The sequence below is a fragment of the Drosophila sechellia genome, chromosome 3L (assembly GCF_004382195.2).
Source record: "Drosophila sechellia strain sech25 chromosome 3L, ASM438219v1, whole genome shotgun sequence".
NCBI lineage: Eukaryota > Metazoa > Arthropoda > Insecta > Diptera > Drosophilidae > Drosophila > Drosophila sechellia.
In genome coordinates this window covers 24,646,721-24,668,595 of record NC_045951.1, presented here as the reverse complement: position 1 = coordinate 24,668,595, position 21,875 = coordinate 24,646,721, and the positions used below count along the sequence as shown (strand labels likewise).

The following is a 21,875-nucleotide window of genomic DNA, read 5'->3' as shown; positions in this document are numbered from 1 at the left end:
CCTAGAAATGCTGTTTCTAATTTAAAGAATTTAGATTTTTCTAGAGAAATTTTCATATTTGCTTGTTGTAAAATATTTATTATTTGAATTAAATCTGTGTAATGTTGTTCAATTGTATTAGAAAAGATTATTATATCATCCATATAAACATGACAAGTTTTTCCGACTTGTTCTCTCAGTATGTCATCCATTGCTCTTTGAAATATTCTAGGGGCGTTTGTTAACCCAAATGGCATACGTAAGAACTCAAATTTTCCGTTATTTATAGAGAAAACTGTTTTTTCAATATCTGAATTTTTCATTAAAATTTAGTGGAATCCTGATTCCAGATCAATTGTTGAGAAATATTTTGACTTCCCTAAGTTAGATAATATTACAGACGGATCTTGCATCGGGTATCTGTCAGGTATTGTGCTTTCATTTAATTTTTTATAGTCAATAACTAATCGATGTTTTGGACATCCATCTTCGTTTTGACCTTTTTTGGGAACTACTAAGACCGGTGAATTGTAGGGGCTTCTACTTGGTCTTATAATTTGTTCTTTTAGCATTCTATCGATTTCATTATTAACGAAATCTGAGACCGACATGGCATAAGGATATTGTTTGCTATAAATTGCTCTGTCATTGACTGTATTTATTTCTCCTCGAATATCGGTACGAAAAGGAATTTGCGTATTTATTTTAGAATGCTCCTTTTCAATTTTATTCATAACTTTATTTTCAAATTCTTTTATTTGATTTGAAATTATGTTTAGGTTATGAATTTTTTCTTTGTCGGAAAACTCACGCAGTCGTTGAGTATTTGTGGATTCCAAGCTATTTGATTTAAGACTGACGGAATTAACATCGTCGGCTTGTTCAGGATTTTTTAATCCCAAACCGATATATTGTTTATTAGCGGATAAATCTACGCTGGCGTGCTCAGGATTTTCAAATCCCAAACTGATATATTGTTTATTAGCGGATAAATCTACGCTGGCGTGCTCAGGATTTTCAATTCCCAAACTGATATATTGTTTATTAGCGGATAAATCTACGCTGGCGTGCTCAGGATTCATTGATCCCAAGCTATATAAACTGCCTTCAGCAATTACCGTTTCGGTTTTATATATCTTTTGCTCATCTAAATATTTTTTAATTATATATTCTTTTAATGGAAGAATATTTTTTTCCTCAATTAAACACAAATCGTTTTTATCCTCGTCAAAATATTGGAGTTTCTCTTTATTTCCCTTATACTCCATGATTCCTTTCTCGATATCAAATTTAGCTCCAATCTTTCTTAACAAATTGAATCCAATTAATAGATCAGATTCTAAACCCTCAATTTCTTAGAATAAATGTTGTTCCCCAAATATATTTATCAAATGATAATATTTTATGATTGAATATCCATGAAATGTAGATACACTTTTGTGTATTGATAATTCCCTTTTATTCTCATAAATACCCTTTTTTATATAGCACGCGGTGGCTCCTGTATCTATTAATATTGTCTTTTAGTTTTCCTGTCTACCCTTGTTATATGAGGCATTCCAATTTAACGTGGTGATCTAAAAAATGGCCCTCGTTGATATTATTTACCCTCATTGTTTTTTGAGCTGGCTGGTTGACTGTTCCCGTTGATTCCCGTTTTATCGGGGGGTGTGTTTCGGACTGATTTACATGACCTGCGCTTGTGTTGTGTTTTTGCGCTGGGTATTGATTATAATTATTGCTTTGGAAACTATTATTAAAATTGTGTCGGTTTTTATTATAATTCCACTGGTTGTTATTATTCCTAGGATGATTATAATTTTTATACGGACGATTTTGAACTCTTATGGAGCCGTCTACTTCCATAGGTTCTGGTGGTGGTTGAACTTTGGAATTATTATTAAAATTCCAATTGTTATTCGCTCCGAAGTTCCCGTTTTGCGGCCAATTATTATTTACCCTATTTGGTGTATTATTAATCTGTCTAGAAGCAAATCTAAGGTTGTTTCCTTGATTTTTGTTTTCACTCCTAAATCCATTATACCTATTTGCAAATTGAGCTCTAAAGTTGTTAGACTCTAATTCCTGACACTTTGCCAAAGCATTTGGCAAGTCTGGTGGGTTAAGAGAGGAGAGTGTTTCTGAGATTGAACCGTTTAATCCAGAAATAAAAATTCTTAGAGCGTTGCTCCTAATTGTTTTATTTGTTTCCTTGGTTATAAGGCTGTCCTTTCCATAAGTCATTATAGTTTTATTTATAAGTAACGTCATTTTCTTATTTACTTTGTTGTAGAATTCGGTAATGGTCATGCGTCCCTGTCTTAAGATGCTTAATTCTGATTCGCGTATATGGATTGGTCTTTTATCTTTATAAATAAAATCCAATCTGTAAAGAATTGCTTGAAAGTTTAAAACGGTACCATGGTTGGTTAGAGCATCGTGTGCTGCTCCCATGATTTTATTACGTAAAATTTTTAAAGCGATAAAATATTGTTCACTTTCAATTTTATATAGACTCGTTGCGGTTTCCGCCGCTTCTCTCCAGCCTACATATTGGGTTATTTCACCTGTGAACTTTGGTAAGGATTTAATTACCTCTAATGTAGTTTCGCATTTTATTTCACATTAGTTATGGTTCGGTCAATTGTTTGGATCTTATAGTCTTCTACCTCATTTTTGTTAGCGGTTAACTGCTCTTCTAACCCTTCAAGTTTTCTGGTTACTTCACTCAACTATACATTTATTAATCTGTTTATTAATTCCATTGTCAGATTGCTGGCGCTGGATATCCCGCCCGCAGAAAGAGTTGAAACTGAACCTCCGGTTGCCATTGTTAAATTTAAATTATCAAAACTATTTATCAAATCTTCCAGATTGTTTTAAATTAAATTGATACTGTAATATTTAATCTTAATGTAGTATTCTCTGTATCTTAATCTTAATTTTTTTGAATTTTATTTAAAGACTTAGTGTTGTTTCTACTCCGACTCCGACTGACTGGTCTTCAAATTCTAAGTCCTAATCCAATCAACCTCGGCCAGAAGCTTTTCTTTCGGAAAATTACCGAACTTTCGATAAAAGCTTTATGCTGGAAAGCAATTATGCTGATCGATGCAGTTTTTGATTGATACGCAATAAGTCGGCCGTGGTTTGGTCTCCAAGCGGAAGCTGTGTTTACGTTAAGTTTGGGTAGCTTATGTTAGCGGGTAGCTGAGTGCTGGCAAAGGCAATGACAAAAACAAAGACAAAGGAAATGCCGACGAGATTGAGAATTGAAATTTGTTTATAAACTGTGGAAGGGAGCTATGTTCATGGGTTGGATAACTTGCATATTTGGAGTTTTGGCCAATTTCGTAGCAATATGATAAAATAAAATAATAATTAAAAATTCCTACTATTACTACTAGACTATTATAATTTTAAAGTTCTTTAAATTCGTTTGTTAAAATCGAGGCTCGAATTAGCTACCTTTTATATATTTGTATTTATGTTAATAATTAATTATATGTAATATATACAAATAACATTCATTATTTACATAAAACCATTATGAGAAAGCACTACTTTTATTCGTGCACTTAATGCTCAACAATAAATTTTGTATACACATTTGTCTTTATTATTTTTAAAAATATTTCAAAAACTTTAATGTGTATTTTACAAATATTAAAAAAAAAGATCAGATGGTGCCTTTAGTTTTGCGAAGTATAAAAATTAAATTTAAAAAAATGTATAAAATAAATAAAAATATGAAAACAGTTTGTTGCAAAAGTCATATATTGAGGCACGAGGTGCGGACACAAGCACTCAACAATCATTGCCTTATTAATTTTTCACACGTCGCACGGTAAATACTCTAATGACAAATATTCTAATATAGACATTTGTGAAATTTATTTTGGTATATTATGTAAATAGATTCGGTTATTTCTAAGCTATATTTGAATAATAATAACGTTAAGGCAATGCAAAACAAGAATTTTTCACATGGTGCCAATTGAACAAAAATAATATACCACTAGAGCCACGCCGAAAAAATCGTGTGCCAAAATATCGTATGGTAATATAAAGATATGATCAGTGAAATCAGCCAGTGAGTGTGTGTCCGTTCGACATGGATTCAACGCAAGTAAAGAGCGATTGTCGGAGCAGGGTCAGTGGTCGGCGCAGGTGGTCCCATGAAGACCGTTAGCTTAACCTAGAGGAAGATACAGCCTGCCCCATAGCATGCTAATCTCCTTCAAGGGCGTGTCGTGGTTAAACGGGACAGTGAAGTCAGTGGTCGGCACAGGGGGTCCCAGGAGGAGCGTTGGCTTAGCCGCACGGGGTCCATTGTTAAGAACAACGCAGGAAAGACAAAGAAGGAGCAACATGGCGCGGCAGATGGCGATCGCCGAATGAATCCATTGTCGAAGTATCGGCCAATAAAGCTTTTTTAAAATGAAACTCTGTCCTTGGTTGGCCAATCACACAAATCCTTAATTTGGTCGGACGAACACACAAACTCTCTGAGCTAGCCGCTGCAACTCGTAGCGAGCAGAACCGAAAAAAACAGTTCGTTACAGTTCGCTCCTCATTCGCACCACCTTTGAGGTCAATTATATCACCATGTCATGTCAGATGAACAACCACTCACCTTTTGGAGCTAACTTCCTTCGTAAGTTAGGGCTGCAAAATTAATCTTCAAACTGATGTCATCTACACTGACTTTAGTAAAGCATATGACTCTGTCAATCATTTTCTTCTAATAAGGAAACTTGATTTATTAGGTTTCCCTGTTAATCTTTTAAATTGGATTTCCTCGTTCTTGTATTTTCCGAGTCACATCCGGCGTTCCACAACGGAGCCACCTTGGTCCGCTTCTTTTTACCTTATTTATTAACGACCTTCCTTTAGTAATAAAACATTAGCGTGTAATTATGTACATATGTACTCGGAATTCATGCTTTTTTTTACGGCATTGAAACCCATCACCCCACCCAAAGATTTATTTAGTACATCTATTCGTTTTCAAGCAACTACAAGTCTACTTACCCAATATTAAATACAATTTATAATATAAGATGTTGAATTTAATTACTTTTTAAATTTCACTTTATTTACAAAAAAATTTTAAAAACATAAATTTTTTAAGAGTTCGATATTTTTGGAACGATTTTAAGGTAAATTGGTTATGCTTGCAGAGTGTCATCCAATTCTTCTTCTTTTATAATAGATTGTGAAGATGTGCGTTTTAAAACTTTTAAAACTACTTCATTTAAAGAGTCTCTAGCCCCAGAATCTAACAGACCTGAAATTTTTAAAAAGGTCGTATCGTCAGATCTTAATCTCAAAATGGAAATTAATGCTAGTTCTGAATTTGATTTCACATAACCATTTTTTTCTTTAGTTCCATTTACCAGCATAGGCACCAAATATTTCAAAACATCAATATTACTTTGATTTGCTGACAAATTTTTAGAAAGGTAGGTACAACTTTGTGCAACAAGCTGCTTGACATCGTTGCTTGAATGATTCATTGCTCTAGATAACGCAACCACAATTTTAATAGGGGGTTCATTTTTATTGACAAGGTAATAGTCCAAAAGGTAAGTGACAGCTCTTACAGCATTGGAGGCAATTGACACTTTTTCTGATAAAATATTGATCAATACATAAGATGTAATCTTTTCAGGCAAATTTAACACAAGTACTTCGGTGGGGCACTCTTTTAGTGCTACAAACAATACTATTGTGTGTCCATGTTTCACTATTAGATCATCTGTATTATTCGTCAGTATAATATTATTAAACAAATCATATACATGTTCAGAATCAATGTACTTTAATATCGCTCCCAAGCATCCTCCTACTGCGCTTCGAGTAGCGTCTTCTTGATGTCCGATCATACTCAATAAGGTAACATAAATTTGTTTTTTAATTGGTTCAGTCATTTTGTCTCCAGATCGACTCACAATACTTCGAAGTGCATGGAGCATTGTCTCCCTGACAGAAGAATCATCCGAGTTTTTAATTCCATTATGAATTTCATTAAATAATGGCTCTGCTCTAGAATGAATTGCCACTAACTCAGACAATGCTTTTCCAGCTTTCATTCTAACGTTTCGATTTTGATCATGTAATGCTTTAAGAAAAGTGGTCTGAAGCTGTGGTAAAAACTGTTTTAACATAACACCAACTTTATGAAGTAAAATTGACAAGGTTTCCAGTACTGCAGCCTTAACTGCTGCGTTGAAACGGTCTCCTAGTATTCGAATCAATGGACCTGTTATGTGTACTACTGAAGGCTGTAATGATTTTGCATTAGTTAGAAAAATAACTTCACCGAGTCCTTGTGCCGCGTTTTCTTTTTCCTCTGGTAATCCATTTAAAATAGCTTCCCGAAACACCGGTAATAGTGGAGTAATTCCTTTTGGAAGACAAAATCCAGGAAGCTCTGTTCCTTTAAGTTCGCTTGCTGCAAACCTAACGGCCTGGCGAACATCAGATACGTGACATATTTGTTGCGCAGCATTCATGCCTTTTATTACAGCGTTAAGAGCCTCCCAGGATTTCTGTAGTATATCTTTATCACTTTCTACTAACAACTTAAGTAAACATCTTAAAAGTTGAGGAATGTATTCATAGTAATTGCCGGGTGAATGAATACAAAAAGCAGATAGTAAGCTTGCCGCAGACTTCCGAGTGCACAGGTCAGAAGAATTCGCTGAAATAAGCAATGTATCCATTATTGTCCTAATTCCAGTTTCATCTGTTACTGACAATATAACCGTTTGGCAGTACTCGTTCTCCTGTGGTTCATTAGGATATCCGTAGGCGTCTGATAAAGCCTCCAATAATGCTGATAATATTTTAGGCAAATATTTGATTAACGCTTCTCCAGCGACAGAGACTAGTATAGATAAGGCTTTTGTATTCACTGGTGGGGATGTTAGTTGCGGCACAAGATATGGCAAAACAACTCTTGATTTAATAGACATTACCTGTCTAAGACCGTCTAAAGTATTCTCAGCGACGAAGGGGTCGGGGTCTGAAAGACCTTGCAGCATAAATGGCAGAATTTCATCCAACGCTCGAGATCCCACTGTGCTATGTAAGGACTCAAATGTTTTTGCTGCTGCTTCTCGAACTTCAGGTAAGGGATCGCACAAAGCCTTTCGGACTGTAGGGACCAGACTCTCAATAAACGTAAGTACCATTTCTTTTGATGTAGAACCCATTATTTCAGACAAACCAATGCATACTCCCTGACGTTGATCAGGATGATCAGAGTTTAGACCATTTTCAAGAATAGGAATTATTTCTGGCAAAACTCTTTCCCCAAGTTTTCTTACCAAATCTCCCAAAGTTCGCGCTGCCACTTGTCTTTTATCATAACTTGTGCTTGCCAAACATCCAAGTAGTAAGCCGAACAGTGTTGGTAGAATCTCACGCAGAGTACGCGGAGTATTTGTCACAACAACTTTCCATACATGCAGTGCAGCCTGTCGCACCATCAATGAAACGTCACTACGTCCCATGTAAAGCCCTGACAATACTCTATTTCTACGTTCATCGCCCAAAAAGTGAATAATAGCTGTATGTGAATGTTCCGTACCAAAATTATCATCTTCGCTTGCTGTTTCCGTGGTCATTTTTCCAGATACTCCAGATATTCGATACAACAGGTCTCCAAGTAATTGAACAGAACTATATCGAATCCGCCAATTATCATCGAACAGCCCCTTTTCAAGCTCAGGAAGTAAAAGTGCCACAGCAGTTTCTGCGTATAAATTAACAATACGTTGACCTGCCTTTAAAGCAGTATCACGAACGAATTCGCTTTCGTCTGCCAAAGCCTTTAAAATCGGATTGATAATTTGTCCGATATATGGTGTAAATTCTTCTTGAAATGCTCCAGGCATATATATAAACATCATTATATATCCATCTTTAACATGTGCAGCGATGTCTACGCGTTCTGCAGTCGAAATTATTTCCGGCATAAGTTTATGCATCTTTTCAACGCCAAGTCCTCCAACTACTTCAGAGAGTCCTTGTGCTGCTCCACTGCGATCCACACTGCTAGACTCGGAAGTTAGAGTTTCCATAAGCCAGGGTAATAAATTTTCAAATGAACTTTCACCCATACCTTTAACCATAGCACCAAGCGCACGAGCCGACACAGCTCGCACTTCAGGGACTGGATCCAGTAATGATGATTTTAGACCAGGAATAATACTTGGTAAGTAGGGCGCAAGATCTTTTTGATCTGTTAAGGAATACATATTTCCTATTATTTGTGCAGCCATTTTTCTAGTCTCTGTGGATCGGTCCATAAAGGCACGTTGCACCACTGGCATAATTAGAGCTAATGAGGGAGCATCAATAAAGTGAATAAACTTAGTTTTTAGCAAGCTTTGCAAACAAGTGGATGTATTGTTGGATGGATCTTCCAATGCATCCAAAAGCACGGGGACAATAGCTTGAATTTCAGGATTTTTTATAACAGATCCAATTACCTTAAGAGCTTCTCCACCCGATTCTTGTACTTTAGTGTGAGAATCTCCCAGGACTTGAATTAGTTTTGGAACTATACTTGGAAGGCAAGATGAAAGTTGTTTTGGTGCACAGAATGCCATTGCACCTAACAGTTCAACTGATGCTGTTTTTGTTCTCCATGAATCTTCGTCAAGAGCTTCCAAAAGTGACGGAAGTACTAGCTTAACACCATGTGCGGAAAGTTTTCTCATAACTACTTTAGCAGTATCATCGGCTGCCTGTCTTACGTACTGCGATGGATCACCAAAACATTGTAACAAATGTGGCAAGACATGAACTATATAAGGTTCAAATAAACGTCCAAGTGTACTACACAAAACTTCAAAAGCAAACAAAGCGCCTTCTCTGGACCTATAATTTTTTTTATCTTGAATAAAAGCGGTCAGCTTTGACATTATGTCTAGTTGCTTTAGTGATAAAATCCCAAGACCTTTAACTATCCCGGCAATACCATACGCAGCTCCACGTCTTTCACCATATTTTTCAGACTTCGCCAATGAGTGTAATAGTTTTTTTATCATTGAAGAGGCCTCATCCTTTACGGATGGCATAAGATGAGGTAAGCAATTCGACACCGCTTCCTGAACTTGTTGTGATGGAGTAGACAGTGCTGTTATTAACCTTTTAACAATTGGGTCAATTCGTTTGTCATCTTTTTCCAAATGACGTGCTAGAGAACCCATCAATATCACAACAGCTTGACGTATGTTGTCGTAACTTTGGGATTTTGGCGCCTTATCGAGAAAATCTTCAAATACTGGTAGCAAATTTACAATTGCTTTATTTCCGTGTAAATCAACTATCTTTAATGCAGTAGCTAACATTTCCTTATGTACAACATCTTCTCGGTCACCGAGTCCTTGTGATACCATAAAATTCATAATATCGTTTACATCTTCAATAGATAATAGGAAAGCGATAGTGGAGAATGCAATAGCAACACCTCTTCGTGGTTCCCACTGATCGATTGCAGGCTCAATTTCACGGTCAAATTGATCCAATACCGGCGGTAATAGGGCCAGCTTTGCTTTGTAAATAGAAAATAACTTCTTTATAACGCATTTTATTACAACTTCATCGCCAGCTAATAGCGGAATTAGGGATTCTGAAGCGGATTTTTGAATGCAGGTCTCGGAGTGTGTGATATCATCAATAATATCGACATATCCGGGTAAAGGAAATTTTGCAGTGTTCCACAAAAATAAAGCCAGTTCTCGGTTTTCTTCTTCTGGATCATGTTTTGCAACCCAAAGTCGTTTTATAATTACCTTTTCAAGACTGTTATCAACTTTTATATGATTTACAATTCCATTAACCATTATTTTTAGAGATTGCAATGCCACTTTTCTTACAGCGCCAGAACAATGTTGCAATGCTTGCAGAAATATGGTTATAATATGGTTATCCGGACTAGAAGAACAATTATCACCATTAGAACAGTTCGCAACTTGTAAGATGGCATCTGAAGTCTGTTCCCAGAGTTTATTGTTGTTCCTTAAAAGATCTAACAACATTTTAAACATACCAAATCGAGGCATAAACTGTGGCTGACAACAATTACCTGCCCTTGTATGGAGTGCTATTATCTGTATACCTTTAGAAATAAGATCAAAATCCGAATCGGTATTTAACAATAATAACGCCCGCTTTAAGAACTCGAAGGCATATGAAAATGATGGCGAGTCAAGAAAGTTTGATTTAACGTGATTGTCAAGATCAATTATTATATCATTAATAGCTTGATTTATATTTAAAGCTTCAAATTCCTTCTTTAAAATACAGGACGGGCTTTGAAGTTTGATTGTCGCTAATGCGATTGCACGTCCAAGTTTTGGCTGAAAAGTAAAGCACATATTACGCAAAAATATGTACAGGTCAGTAAGAACCTCGGCACATAGGGGACTTTTAGAAGCATTCAATATGCCGTCTAATAAAGAATAAAAATGTTGGGCAATTTGTTCTCCATTCCCAGAACATGATGCTTTTAGCAAGCTTATTTTCGAAATTAATTTTTCATAAAGCAGTGTAATTCTTAATTTTATTTGGAGTTCTTTTTCCATTTGATTTTTAATTTGTTCTTCTTGCTTCTGAGTATACCTTATAGTTTTTAATTTTCCTTCTTTTTCCCTTTTATCGTCAATTTCACGCCGAAGTTGAATTTCTTCTAATTGTTCCTTGTAGCTGTAAACTTTATTTTCTCTTTTAAGACGAACTGTTTCATATTGCGAATCTATATGAGGTATTACACTTTTATCAAATAACTCTCCATCCGGAGTCAAAAATATTAAATATTCTTCATTAGAAGCATTATAGTTAGAGAAGTTACTAAGATAGTTCTTTAAATTATTGACAACTGTTGGAACAATAAGACTCGGACAAATTCGAATCAATGCTGATATTGTATTCTCGTATTGCGCACTAGCTATATAGTTGTCAATGTATTTATTAACAATTTCATTTGTTTTAGCTAGTATAACGTTTTTTGCATCCAATTTTAAATTCTTTTGTATGGCTGTTTCCCATAGGTATGGCTCATTCGATACAATTGCAGGGTGATGTGATATAAGCAGTAGATCTATAGCAACATCCACAGAATCTTCGTAAGTAATATGTTTTATGCTTGTTAAAGTGAGAAGTGCGTCTACATACACTTGATTCGAAGTCCCAAACTGATCCATTGAATGCTCCCCGTCCGTTTCAATATTAACTAAATTCATACGTTTACCAAACTCGCATAAGGCTAACTTAACAAAGTCGATTCCGCTTGATGCGTTTATTATTTGTTTGACCTGCTTAGCAGTATATACTCGAACTTTAACTGAATTACAACATAAGTTATAAACTAAAGTTCGAGCTAAAGGTTCTAGTTTGCCTTTAATTTTATCAGGATATGAATTTATCAATATTCTAGCCATTAATGATATATTGCATAACGTGGTAATCGGAGCTGTTGTAGTAAACTTGTCATTATAAAAAAATAGTTTTTTCATATCGAACACTGTGGTCCAAAAAAAGTTATAGTTTTCAGATGGTTTTTCCAAAATAAGCAATATACACGCAATGCAAGCAGCTTCAGACAAATTGCATGACTGTGATGAGTTTTGCAAAGCTTTAGTATAAAATGAAATAAGATCCGGTATAATAGAAACATGGTTATCAACCTCCGTATTTTGAATTGACAGTAGAAGCCACTCGAGATAACTTTGCCGAATAATTTGATTTGTGTTTTTCAGCCGCATTCCAGATGTAAAAATATTGATAATAACATTTGGCAACTTGTGTATAAATTTTTCAGTCCACAACCCAAACATCTCCAAAGTGCAGCAAATAACTTTTTCTTGCGTTTCACACTCCAGTGCTTTCGAAAATAAGGTAACCGCTTCATTTAAAATGTTGGGCATATGATCTTGATCTATGTTGTTGAAGCTTAAATTGCCGGCTCCCTGAAATTTAAATTCCAATATAACATTATAACATTGGAAGAGCGATAAAATGGCAACGATGCTTATAAGTAACAATATTTACGAACTATAAATTTTTCTGGCATATCGTTGAAAAGTATGTAACAGGCAGAAGGAAGCGTTTCCGACTAGATAAAAGTCGATTTAGCCATGTCCGTGTTTCCGTATGAACGTCGAGATGTCAGGAACTATAAAAGCGCTGCGTCTTTTTCTCTAGAATCTATTGCTGAATCTCAATCTAATATTTTATTAGCCTTGCAAACTTTTTGCCATGCCTACTCTAACGCCGTAAAACTGACCTAAGCTTCACGACAACATTTTTTGAAAAATTGTTGGATCTTTTTTCATAATTTTATTAGTCTTGCAAATTTCTATCGATTTGCCAAAAAACTTTTTGCCACGCTCACTCTAACGGTCGAAAGCCCCCAAACCAGTCACGTCCACACTTTTAAAAAATTTTTAAGTTTTTTCCCATTTTATTCCCTAATATTTATCGATATCCCAGAAAAATAATGACATTTTACGTTCGCATTCCCACTAGCTGCGTAACGGGTATCTAATAGGGGGAAATAACTCGACTGTAGCATTCTTTTTGTTAATTAGGTAAAAAGACGAACTTCCTAACAGCGCGTTCTAGCTCACCATTAAAATCAACGATGACCCAAAAAAAACTGATGATACCCATCATAACCAATACGTCGACCTCGTTCATCACTCTATTCCAAACAATAACAAACAAACAAATACTAATCGGCCTCACGCATGGTGTCAACTGCAACGCTCGTTTCTGCTGAAACACTAATAAAGCCAAAAACGAAGCAAAAAGAATTGGATCGCTACATCCAAATAAAAAAAAACAGCCCACAAAATGATTCGACGGGAAACAAAACATAGATCGACCGTAACAATCAAAGTCACCGAACGGAGACCTAAGAGATCACCAGTAGATTGGGAATACTGGAAGATGACGGTAAGGATAATTGCCACAAATATGTCCATACTGCATACTGTGCACTGTGAGTTGTCTTTAAACTCCCCACAAATCCGGGTGCAAGAGAGCTGTCTAGCAACAGGGAACAAGGCTGGAATGCGAGAAATGTAGAGGGCAGCAAGGTCAAACGGGAAATAGTGGACATTGGACCCCATCAAAGCGGAGAGACCGTGAACTAATAGCACCGCCCTGGAACTTATACTCGGACTCACCTCCCATAACCTTCTCATCGACGCACCATCAACGCAATATTAAAAACATTATGCATACTCTGCAGCATATGATTGAATTCATGTCGTTCATTCGGACCTTATGCAGAACCAAAATCTCCTTATGGAGATGCAAATATCACAATGATCCAAATAATCCACGGCTGGCCTGTGAATATAATTGTGGAACGCAAACGGCGTTCATGGCATTAAATATATATAACCAAATTCCTTAATTAAAATCATATTGATAATCATAAAAAATTGGAGAACATCTACTACCGCGACCGTAACTACTGTCAGGCAAGAAGAGTCTCGAAAGGAATCCGATCAGACAGAATGGTTGGCTTTACCCAAACAGGTGTGGTGGCGGGTGAAGAATACTACCTCAGCGTTCCCGACTTGTCGTAAAAGACGACTAAGGGGAAGGAGGAGCCCTCATGGCCTACACTAAGGAAGGGAGTGCGACCTGGCCTCACATCCTGCTCATCGAAGTCATACATTGACTGGCAGTCCCGGTGAGCGTGCAAGACTGAAGAGCACACGGAGGTTTTTGTTTTAGTACGTAGGTACTATTCCACTATGGATTATGAATCGCGCATGCCACCTACAGACGGTAGGTGGTAGATTTTAATTTTCCTACCGTAAGCCGAATAATAAAAAAAAACACCTCATTAGAAATCGCATAATGAACAACTCACAACTCATCACATATTGTGGAATTCTTCAACACCATAGGAGACCACTTCATTGCTGCAGATGACTACAGCGAGATCACGCATCAGAACTACATTTTCTGGAATTCTTCAAAATCCCTGGTCTCTTTATTGCTGCAGGTGACTACAACGCCAAACACACCGACTAGGGTTCACGCATCGTCACACCTGAAGGAAAACGGCTATATAACGCCATCATAAATGCCAAGCTTAACTACGTAGCATCAGTTAGACCATCATACTGGCCACCGACCCGAACAAAGTTCGCAATCATCAAAAATATCCCTTGAAACATTGTAAAAGCCGAATCTCTATCGAATCTTTCATCAGACCACTCGTCAGTAGTGCTGAATCTGAACGTCCTCCAAAGAGCTGATACTATGATGCACAGTAACAGATTAATATAAAAAAAAAATAAAACTGAGCCAAATATAGAAAATATTAAAGTTCGCATTTGAATCCAAGGCTAAGGTATGATGCCGATATAGAATCTGCAGGAAACACACCAAACACAAAGTTCCACTCGCCGCTCTAAGATGACAAACCTAGACACCCAGCTTCATAGATCGCCAATCGCAAGGCAAAGATTAAAAAGTGCATCACAAAACTCTCCAATGCCCCTAAGCAATAAGACAAAAACGCCCAACGTCGCTATATAGATCAACTATTAACATCCAGCAGTAAAAACTCACTATGAAAAGCTCATCCAACTTATCCACACCAGCACAAATTATCACCTTTAAGAAATAACGCAGGTGGATGGGGCCAAGGCGATAAAGACGGAGATATCACATTTGCAACGCAACTTAAACATGTTTGTTCTAGCGACGGTAACAGCCAACGACCAGCAGCACATTTCGAAGATAAATTGTAAATTATAAAAAATCAACTAAACTCGAAATAATCCACAGAATGTGACCTAAAAACTCCCAAGATGATTATTGAGCTACCATACTTTGCTGTATGCATTATTTTCCTGCTCTTTAACTATCACAAAACTGCGGTACTTTACAGAGAGATGCAAAAAGTCGATCATAGTAATGGACCATTCAGATTCTTCATCGTACAGACATTATCCATTAGCCTGTCTTGTCTTACCAGACTATTTGAAAAATACCTGATGACTTCGCAGCGATTTTAGGTCGATACAAATGTATTATTATTATTATTAGTTTTAATCGAAGAAAAATTTAAGCATGTAACATTCACACTTAACCGGCAAGACTACCCCTCGATCACCATTACCAACAGCGTACTCCCAAAAGCAAATTAAGTTACTTATCTTGGGTGCACCTCGAGCGAAGACACTTCTTAAGCTAAAGACTATTTTCCGGGAAAATCGACAAAAAATATGGGGAAAAATGGCTTTAAAGTGTGGCAATTTTGTCCCGTCTACAGACATTGATAATCTCGCTACCCTGAACCCAGAAGACTCTTGGGCTTCCACCCCTGGATTTGGGACCGAACGACATTCAGATCCACCACGAAGACAGTCGTCTGGAGGACTATTGTAAACCCATGAATAAGGACCAAATAATCAGATACTGTATAATTTCCTCCTCTTCTCCTATGGGAACGGGTCGTATTTTCTTACGCAACCCCACCTGAACCAAATATAGGTTCCTGGCCATCCCTTAGCCATCCGACACTGACAGATCGTCACAAGTGCAACAAAGAAACGTGGTGATACTGAGAACGGGATCAAAAATCCAACAACCTGCTCGCCAGATCCCAGTGTGGGTGACGAGAAGGTGGTATGTAGTGCGACGGTGCGTCAGAGTGGGCGTGGCAAAAAGTTTTTTGGCAGATCGATAGAAAATTACAAGACTAATAAAATTATACAAAAAAATATCGAAAAATGGTTCAAAAATGCGAACGTGGTACTTTTGGGCGGTTTTTGGGCGTTCGAGTGGGCGTGGCAAAAGTTTTTAGCATCGATAAAAATTTACAAGACTACAAAACTTATGAAAAAATTTCTTTAAATGTTTTGAAAATGTGGGCGTAGAAGTTTTGGGCGGTTTTAAACAATTTTTTTCCAAATCAATAAAAATTTACAAGACTGATAAAAATATGAAATATTATCAAAACATTTTTCAAAAGTGAGGCAACAAACTTGCGCAGCCTCTATGTCTCTGGAATACTTAATCTCAACTGTCTATCTTCTATAGTTCCTGAGATCTCGACGGAATGACGGACGGATCAACTCGGCTATTGATCCTTATCAAGAATATATATACTTTATATGGTCGGAAACGCTACCTTCTGCCTGTTACATACTTTTCAACGAATCTAGTCTACGAATCTTTTACTCTACGTGTAACGGGTATAAAAAGTGAAATTGTTGTTTATGCAAAGCTAAGTGCCTAAGCTTGATTGCCAAGCTTATAATCCAAATCAGGAAATGTAACCTAACTTCACAATATGAAATATATATTCCGTTATGCAACGTGGCTAGTTGATTTCCATTTTTTTTTTAGGAAAATTCAGCGGTAATTCAGCTGCGTTTCACGAACATGATTTCATTTATTGTTCTTTTTGATTAAGCTGTGTTCGTAATACAGACAAGTTATCAGTGGCCAGAGAGACAACTAATAATAATAAGTGGGCAATTAATTAATTAATTAAATTAATTTTTAATTATAATTAATTAAATTAATTAATTTAAAAAAATTATTTTAATGGATAGGCAAACGAAATTATTTATTTTAAAGGATGGGCAAACGTAAAAAACGTGGACAAAAAAAACTGGGCAAACAATGGCCAAACGATTCCAGCTTTCCAATTTCAAAAATTCGATTTTTCCGACCCCAGCTTCTTTGAGCTGAAAACTTAAGTGATGCAGCTCACGTTTGCCTTAGTAGTCTGTGGATCCCTAGGTTTGCCAAAAAAAAAACGTATCTAATCTGTCCCTCGAAATGCCACTAAGGCTACTGTAGTGCATTTCTTTCATTTTATATTTTGTAGATAAAATTTCATAGTTGTACATTTTAAAATTACCTGTAGGATATTTATTCTATATTCGATCACATTAATTTTGCCGTCGGATCCATTTAGAACAGAGAAAATACGTTCTAATAATTCCTTTATGATAATCCAATTAGAGCATTTTGTTGACAGAAGCTTTAAAGATTCAAGTGACTCTTGTCGTGCGATGTCACCTTTACTATATAAATTTTGAATGAGAACTATTCCAACCTTTTGAGCATAACGACTGCAATCGAAGTTCAACATATTAAAAATTAATCCAATACTCTGAAGTGTATTTTCAGGGCTTCGCAATATGGACCGTTGTAAAGATGGATATATGTAAGAATCAAATTCAGTGTCGGTGAGGGATTCCAATAATGGACTGCAAGCTGTAATAAAGGACTTGTCAGGTTTGTGTTTGCATGAAATCATACTTTTTACGAAGTATTCTGAAAGCTTTTCTGTATATTGGTTTAATTTTACAGCATTGCAGTTTTTATATTTAAATTGAAACATGGCCATACAAAAAATTGTAACATTACTAGTTGATTCCATTTGGAATAATGTGTCCATTGTTTCATTAAAAATATCAGAATTATTCCATAGATCGTACAATATTTTTGTTCTTGCGTCTGTAACTCTTTGGTTTGGTGATATTACTGTTATTTGATATAACAGAGTCTGATACTCAATCAATTTTTTTTTCTCGGTTTTAAAGATATTTGATTCACGTTGCGCTTGTTTTTGTATGATAGATATCCATCCCAATGCTATAACGGCCAATTTACACGATTTTTGAGGTGACACACTAGCGAATTCTTTATATATAAAAGCTTTAAAGACGTTTAACATATGTTCAATTGTTAAATCGTGATGAATAGTTACAAGGTCTACTATAAGATCTCTAACAATTCGTTGCGATGTAGGATCCTTATATTTCGTTATCGTAGTTCCAATCACTTTACATATTCCACGAATAATTGTTGAATTTATACCTAAAATAGAAAAATAATAGTTATTACCAAGCCATCCAATTAAATTATTTCGCAGAACAATGAACAATAAAGTACTTAATTGACTATCATACTGCATGCCATTTGCGCTAAGCCATTCTTGAAAACAAACCTTAAAGCCTGACGTAAGCAGTTTTGCCTGCTCTTTTTGAAGCTCTTCTCAACTTTAGCATCCAAGAGCAATTATATTCTTAAATGGCGGTTTGTGGGCGTGGCAAAATATGTGTGCTTAATCTCAACATTCTAGCCTTTATAGTACCTGAGATCTCGAGGTTCATCAAGACACCTAGGGTCAGATCGACTCGGCTATTGATCCCGATCAAAAATATATATACTTTATATGGTCGAAAACTCTCCCTTCTGCCTGTTACATACTTTTCAACGAAAAAAGTAGTAAACTCTTTTAAACTCTCTACGAGAAACAGGTATAGTTAAATTTCAATTAAATGTAAAACATTTATTAAGTTTTTTAGAGCCATTTTTCATATATCTCGACTTATCGTTTTCGCAAGTTAATTATAACAGTCTGGCCCAAGTGAAAGCGCAATGCGAGCAACCACTAGAAGGACAACAAACCATAACTACATAGTAAGCGCTCTCACGCTGGCCCAAAGCGCTGACCGCATACCATGAGTGCCTATAACATTCCCCCCCTCTAGCGCCGTCGCTCACCGACAATTCGAATATATATATGTAAGATACGCGCCGCTGCGATTTAGGCCTTTAACCCTTTATACTTTAGATCCTAAGAAAACTTACAAAAGATACTTCGATTGGAGCGGGACCTTGCCTGCTCCAATCTCTACTTAAATAAAAATATATTAAAATATGAATACAAGTGTTGTGATTTAAATCCATCAAATCTATTGGAACTGTGTTCTACATTGCGACCGTGACTTTCGGACTTCAGAGAAGCATAAAAAGGAGAATTAATTAAAACTGAGAAAAGAAAACGGACGAGTATAAAACAAAACAAATAATAAAAAACCCGAGGAAAATTCTAAGAGAGTAGAGTTATAGAACTGCCAGATGGCAAAAAGGCGCGGTGGTGTGAGGAAAGGAATACAAAGAAAATAGCACTTAAAGTGGCTAAAATATTCACAAGAAAATCCACCAAATTGGTCAACCGCCTGTAAATTACAAGCAGAGTTGGACAATTTAAAAAATTATATAATCGCAATTAAGGCCACATCTTCTAAACCTGACTCAGAAAATATAATACAAATTATTAAAAAAGAAATAATTAACAAACCTCTACCTAGAAAGTAAATTCCAAAGAGACCAGACGTCTGCCCAAAGGACGGCCAAGGACCGTTGTACAGCACGGAGTGCAGATACACATGCAACCACAAAAAAAAACCAGTGCGATGACCGGCACCAGTACCGCCTGAGCCCATAGGCCCAGGACAATAGCAGCAGAAGAGGGGCAAGCCGATCCTTGCGTCTTCGAGAGAGTGTCAGCGTGCCAACACCGGCGACGCCCAGCTGACACTGGAATATAGTGGTGACAATACCGCTCACTACGGGAACGATTGGAAAGAAAGAAAATTACATTTTTTTCTTACCTTAATGTAAAATTAAACATGCATTATAATATTGAGCGGTATCTTTACTGCACAATACGCTCGTGGAGCCGTAAAGTTCACAAAAAGTTTGGTAGGAACATGTAAATCGAAAACTAAATCAAAGAGCAGATATCAGTGGTTCGGAAAACCAAGAATAAAAACAATAAAATAAAATGAATAATCCCAATTTCAATGATAAGATAATTAAAATATATAATAGAAACAATTGAATATTGTAACATATTAAACAAATGCACCCAAAATTTTATTAATAGACTCTAAGGCAATGGATACCACTGCTAATGTAATTAATAAAGTGGAAGTGGAAACGACTAATTCATATCTAATTAACGTTCTGGTGCTGGGAATTTTTATACTGTTAATTATAAATGCATTCACAAAGGCATACAAATTACACAAAAATTACGGCAGTCGGGCTGATCATTTAGAAACAAATAAAAGAAAAGGGAAATTAAAAAAAGGAAAAAATAAAGGCACCATAAACTATGGAAAATAGTAAAAAAATAAAATTTTCCTAAAACAAAATATGCCAATTTATATATGAATGATTAAGAGATAAAAAATGGTAAATGTTTAACATAAATCATGAACAAAATATTAAAATAAAACAAAACAATAAAAATAGAACAATGGAATATAGTGTTAAAGAATAGTCCGTCAGCACCGCTGATTTGTGTCATATTAAGCGATAGAAATGGGACTGGTAGACTTTAATAACAGATCTTAAAGACACGAAATCGACATTTGAAAGGTCATACAAATGTTTCACACAAAATACAGGTACAGAAAGGCACAATAAATGCCTATGCCTGTATATTGGTATAATGCTTTAACAAAGCACGCCAATTATTACATAATAATAAACAGCAACTAACTAGATAGATCAAGAAAATTCTAAACAGACTTTACGAAAATCTAACTGTAAAACCCAGATATAATTTAAAAATACATATCTGCACCTGCAATGATTAATAGTCCAATAACTATCCAAGTAGATGAACTCGAAATTGAATTAAAAGAGGATTTCAAAGGAAAAGATATACACGATCTAACAATACCAGCGGTAATAGAGTTGGCAGAAATAGAGGAGGAATCTTCTGAAACAGACTCTAACAATAGTACCACTGAAGAGAAAGCAGCAACAGACAGCGTAGCAACGTCCAGGGAATATTTTCGACATATTTCGTCCACAATGCCTTAATTCGACGGCCAGAAAATGAAACTTTTTTCGATTCCCCAGGGAACTCTCAATAGCGGATCTTACAAAAGAAGATCAGGAACCACTAGCAGTAGAGGTAATCAAAACTAAGATAACTGATCCTTTATCACACAAGGTTGAACATGAAAAGATCATTATTGGTAAAATAAATATATTAAAGGCATCAGTTCAGGCCGAATCGACGGATGTCATTAAAGCAAAAAATTATTAATCTACATCAGCATGGTAAAACAGCAGCGTAATATAAATCAGAGATAGAAAATCTCCGTAAATCACTTGAAGCAGCGTATATAGACGATGATCTAGAGGCCAGCAATGCGTATAGATACGCTACAAAAGAATAGATTTCAATGAAAAATAATTGTAAATTGTGCTTTTCCGAAATAGCCGGCAAATGGAACAGCGTTTCTAATAACCGAGGAAATTAACAAATTAAAGGTAATTGCAGGGGTAATTATAAGAACTATAATAATAGTTATAGAGGACGAGGTATTTATCGCGTCGGTAACCAAGATAACAATAGAGGAACAGGTTCCTATAGAAGAAACCAAAACGGATACAACCTTGGGAACAGACCAACAATAAAAATGTATAATATCAATCTCAATTTAAGCATTTTTGTTAAATTTAAAAATATGTATACCAATTCAACGGCAACTTTATTAATATACACAGGTGCAGATATTTCACTGCTAAAGTGCAGAAATAATCAATTAAATACTCTAAATTTGCGGAAAATTACAAACATAATAACAGGCATAGGTCATGGGACAATACAGTCCCTAGGTACGAACAAAGTAGATGTGTGTTGCAAATGCAGCAATACCATACGAATTTCATATAGTACCCGACAATTTTCCTATACCAGGTGACGGTATAATTGGCTTGGACTTCATAAAAAATACAATGGTATTTTGGAATTCCAAGACCAAGAAAATTGGTTCACAGTATGGCCCAATAGTTTCAGGAATATTAACATTCCTATAATACATTCAGCTAAAAATAAATTAGTTCTGCCTGCAAGATCTGAAGTCATAAGAACGATTGATGTTTATTCAAAAGACATTTACGTCTTAATTCCAAATCAGGAATTAAAACCTGGTATAATAATAGCAAGTGCAATTGTAGACACTGAGAATGCAATAATTCGAATAATAAATACAACAAATAAAGACGCCATTGTGGACAGTGCA

The 21,875-nt window shown here is 35.9% G+C and overlaps 1 protein-coding gene across 2 annotated transcripts in view; it reads right to left on the bottom strand.

Annotated features, from left to right (window-relative positions):
• Window positions 1-5,050: 5,050 nt before the first annotated feature.
• Window positions 5,051-21,875, bottom strand: part of LOC116801292 (eIF-2-alpha kinase activator GCN1) — a 28,856-nt gene continuing 12,031 nt past the window's right edge. Inside the window, exons 3-4 of one of the 2 annotated variants that reach the window (XM_032719947.1) lie at window positions 16,895-17,859; window positions 5,051-11,963 (exon numbers count right to left, since the gene is read on the bottom strand). In XM_032719947.1, the coding sequence (XP_032575838.1) occupies window positions 5,151-11,963; window positions 16,895-17,859 (7,778 nt within the window). In that variant the 3' untranslated portion in view covers window positions 5,051-5,150. Of the gene's footprint in view, window positions 11,964-16,894; window positions 17,860-18,213; window positions 19,398-21,875 lie in introns of those variants that run through there. The other variant, XM_032719948.1, reaches the window with a different exon arrangement.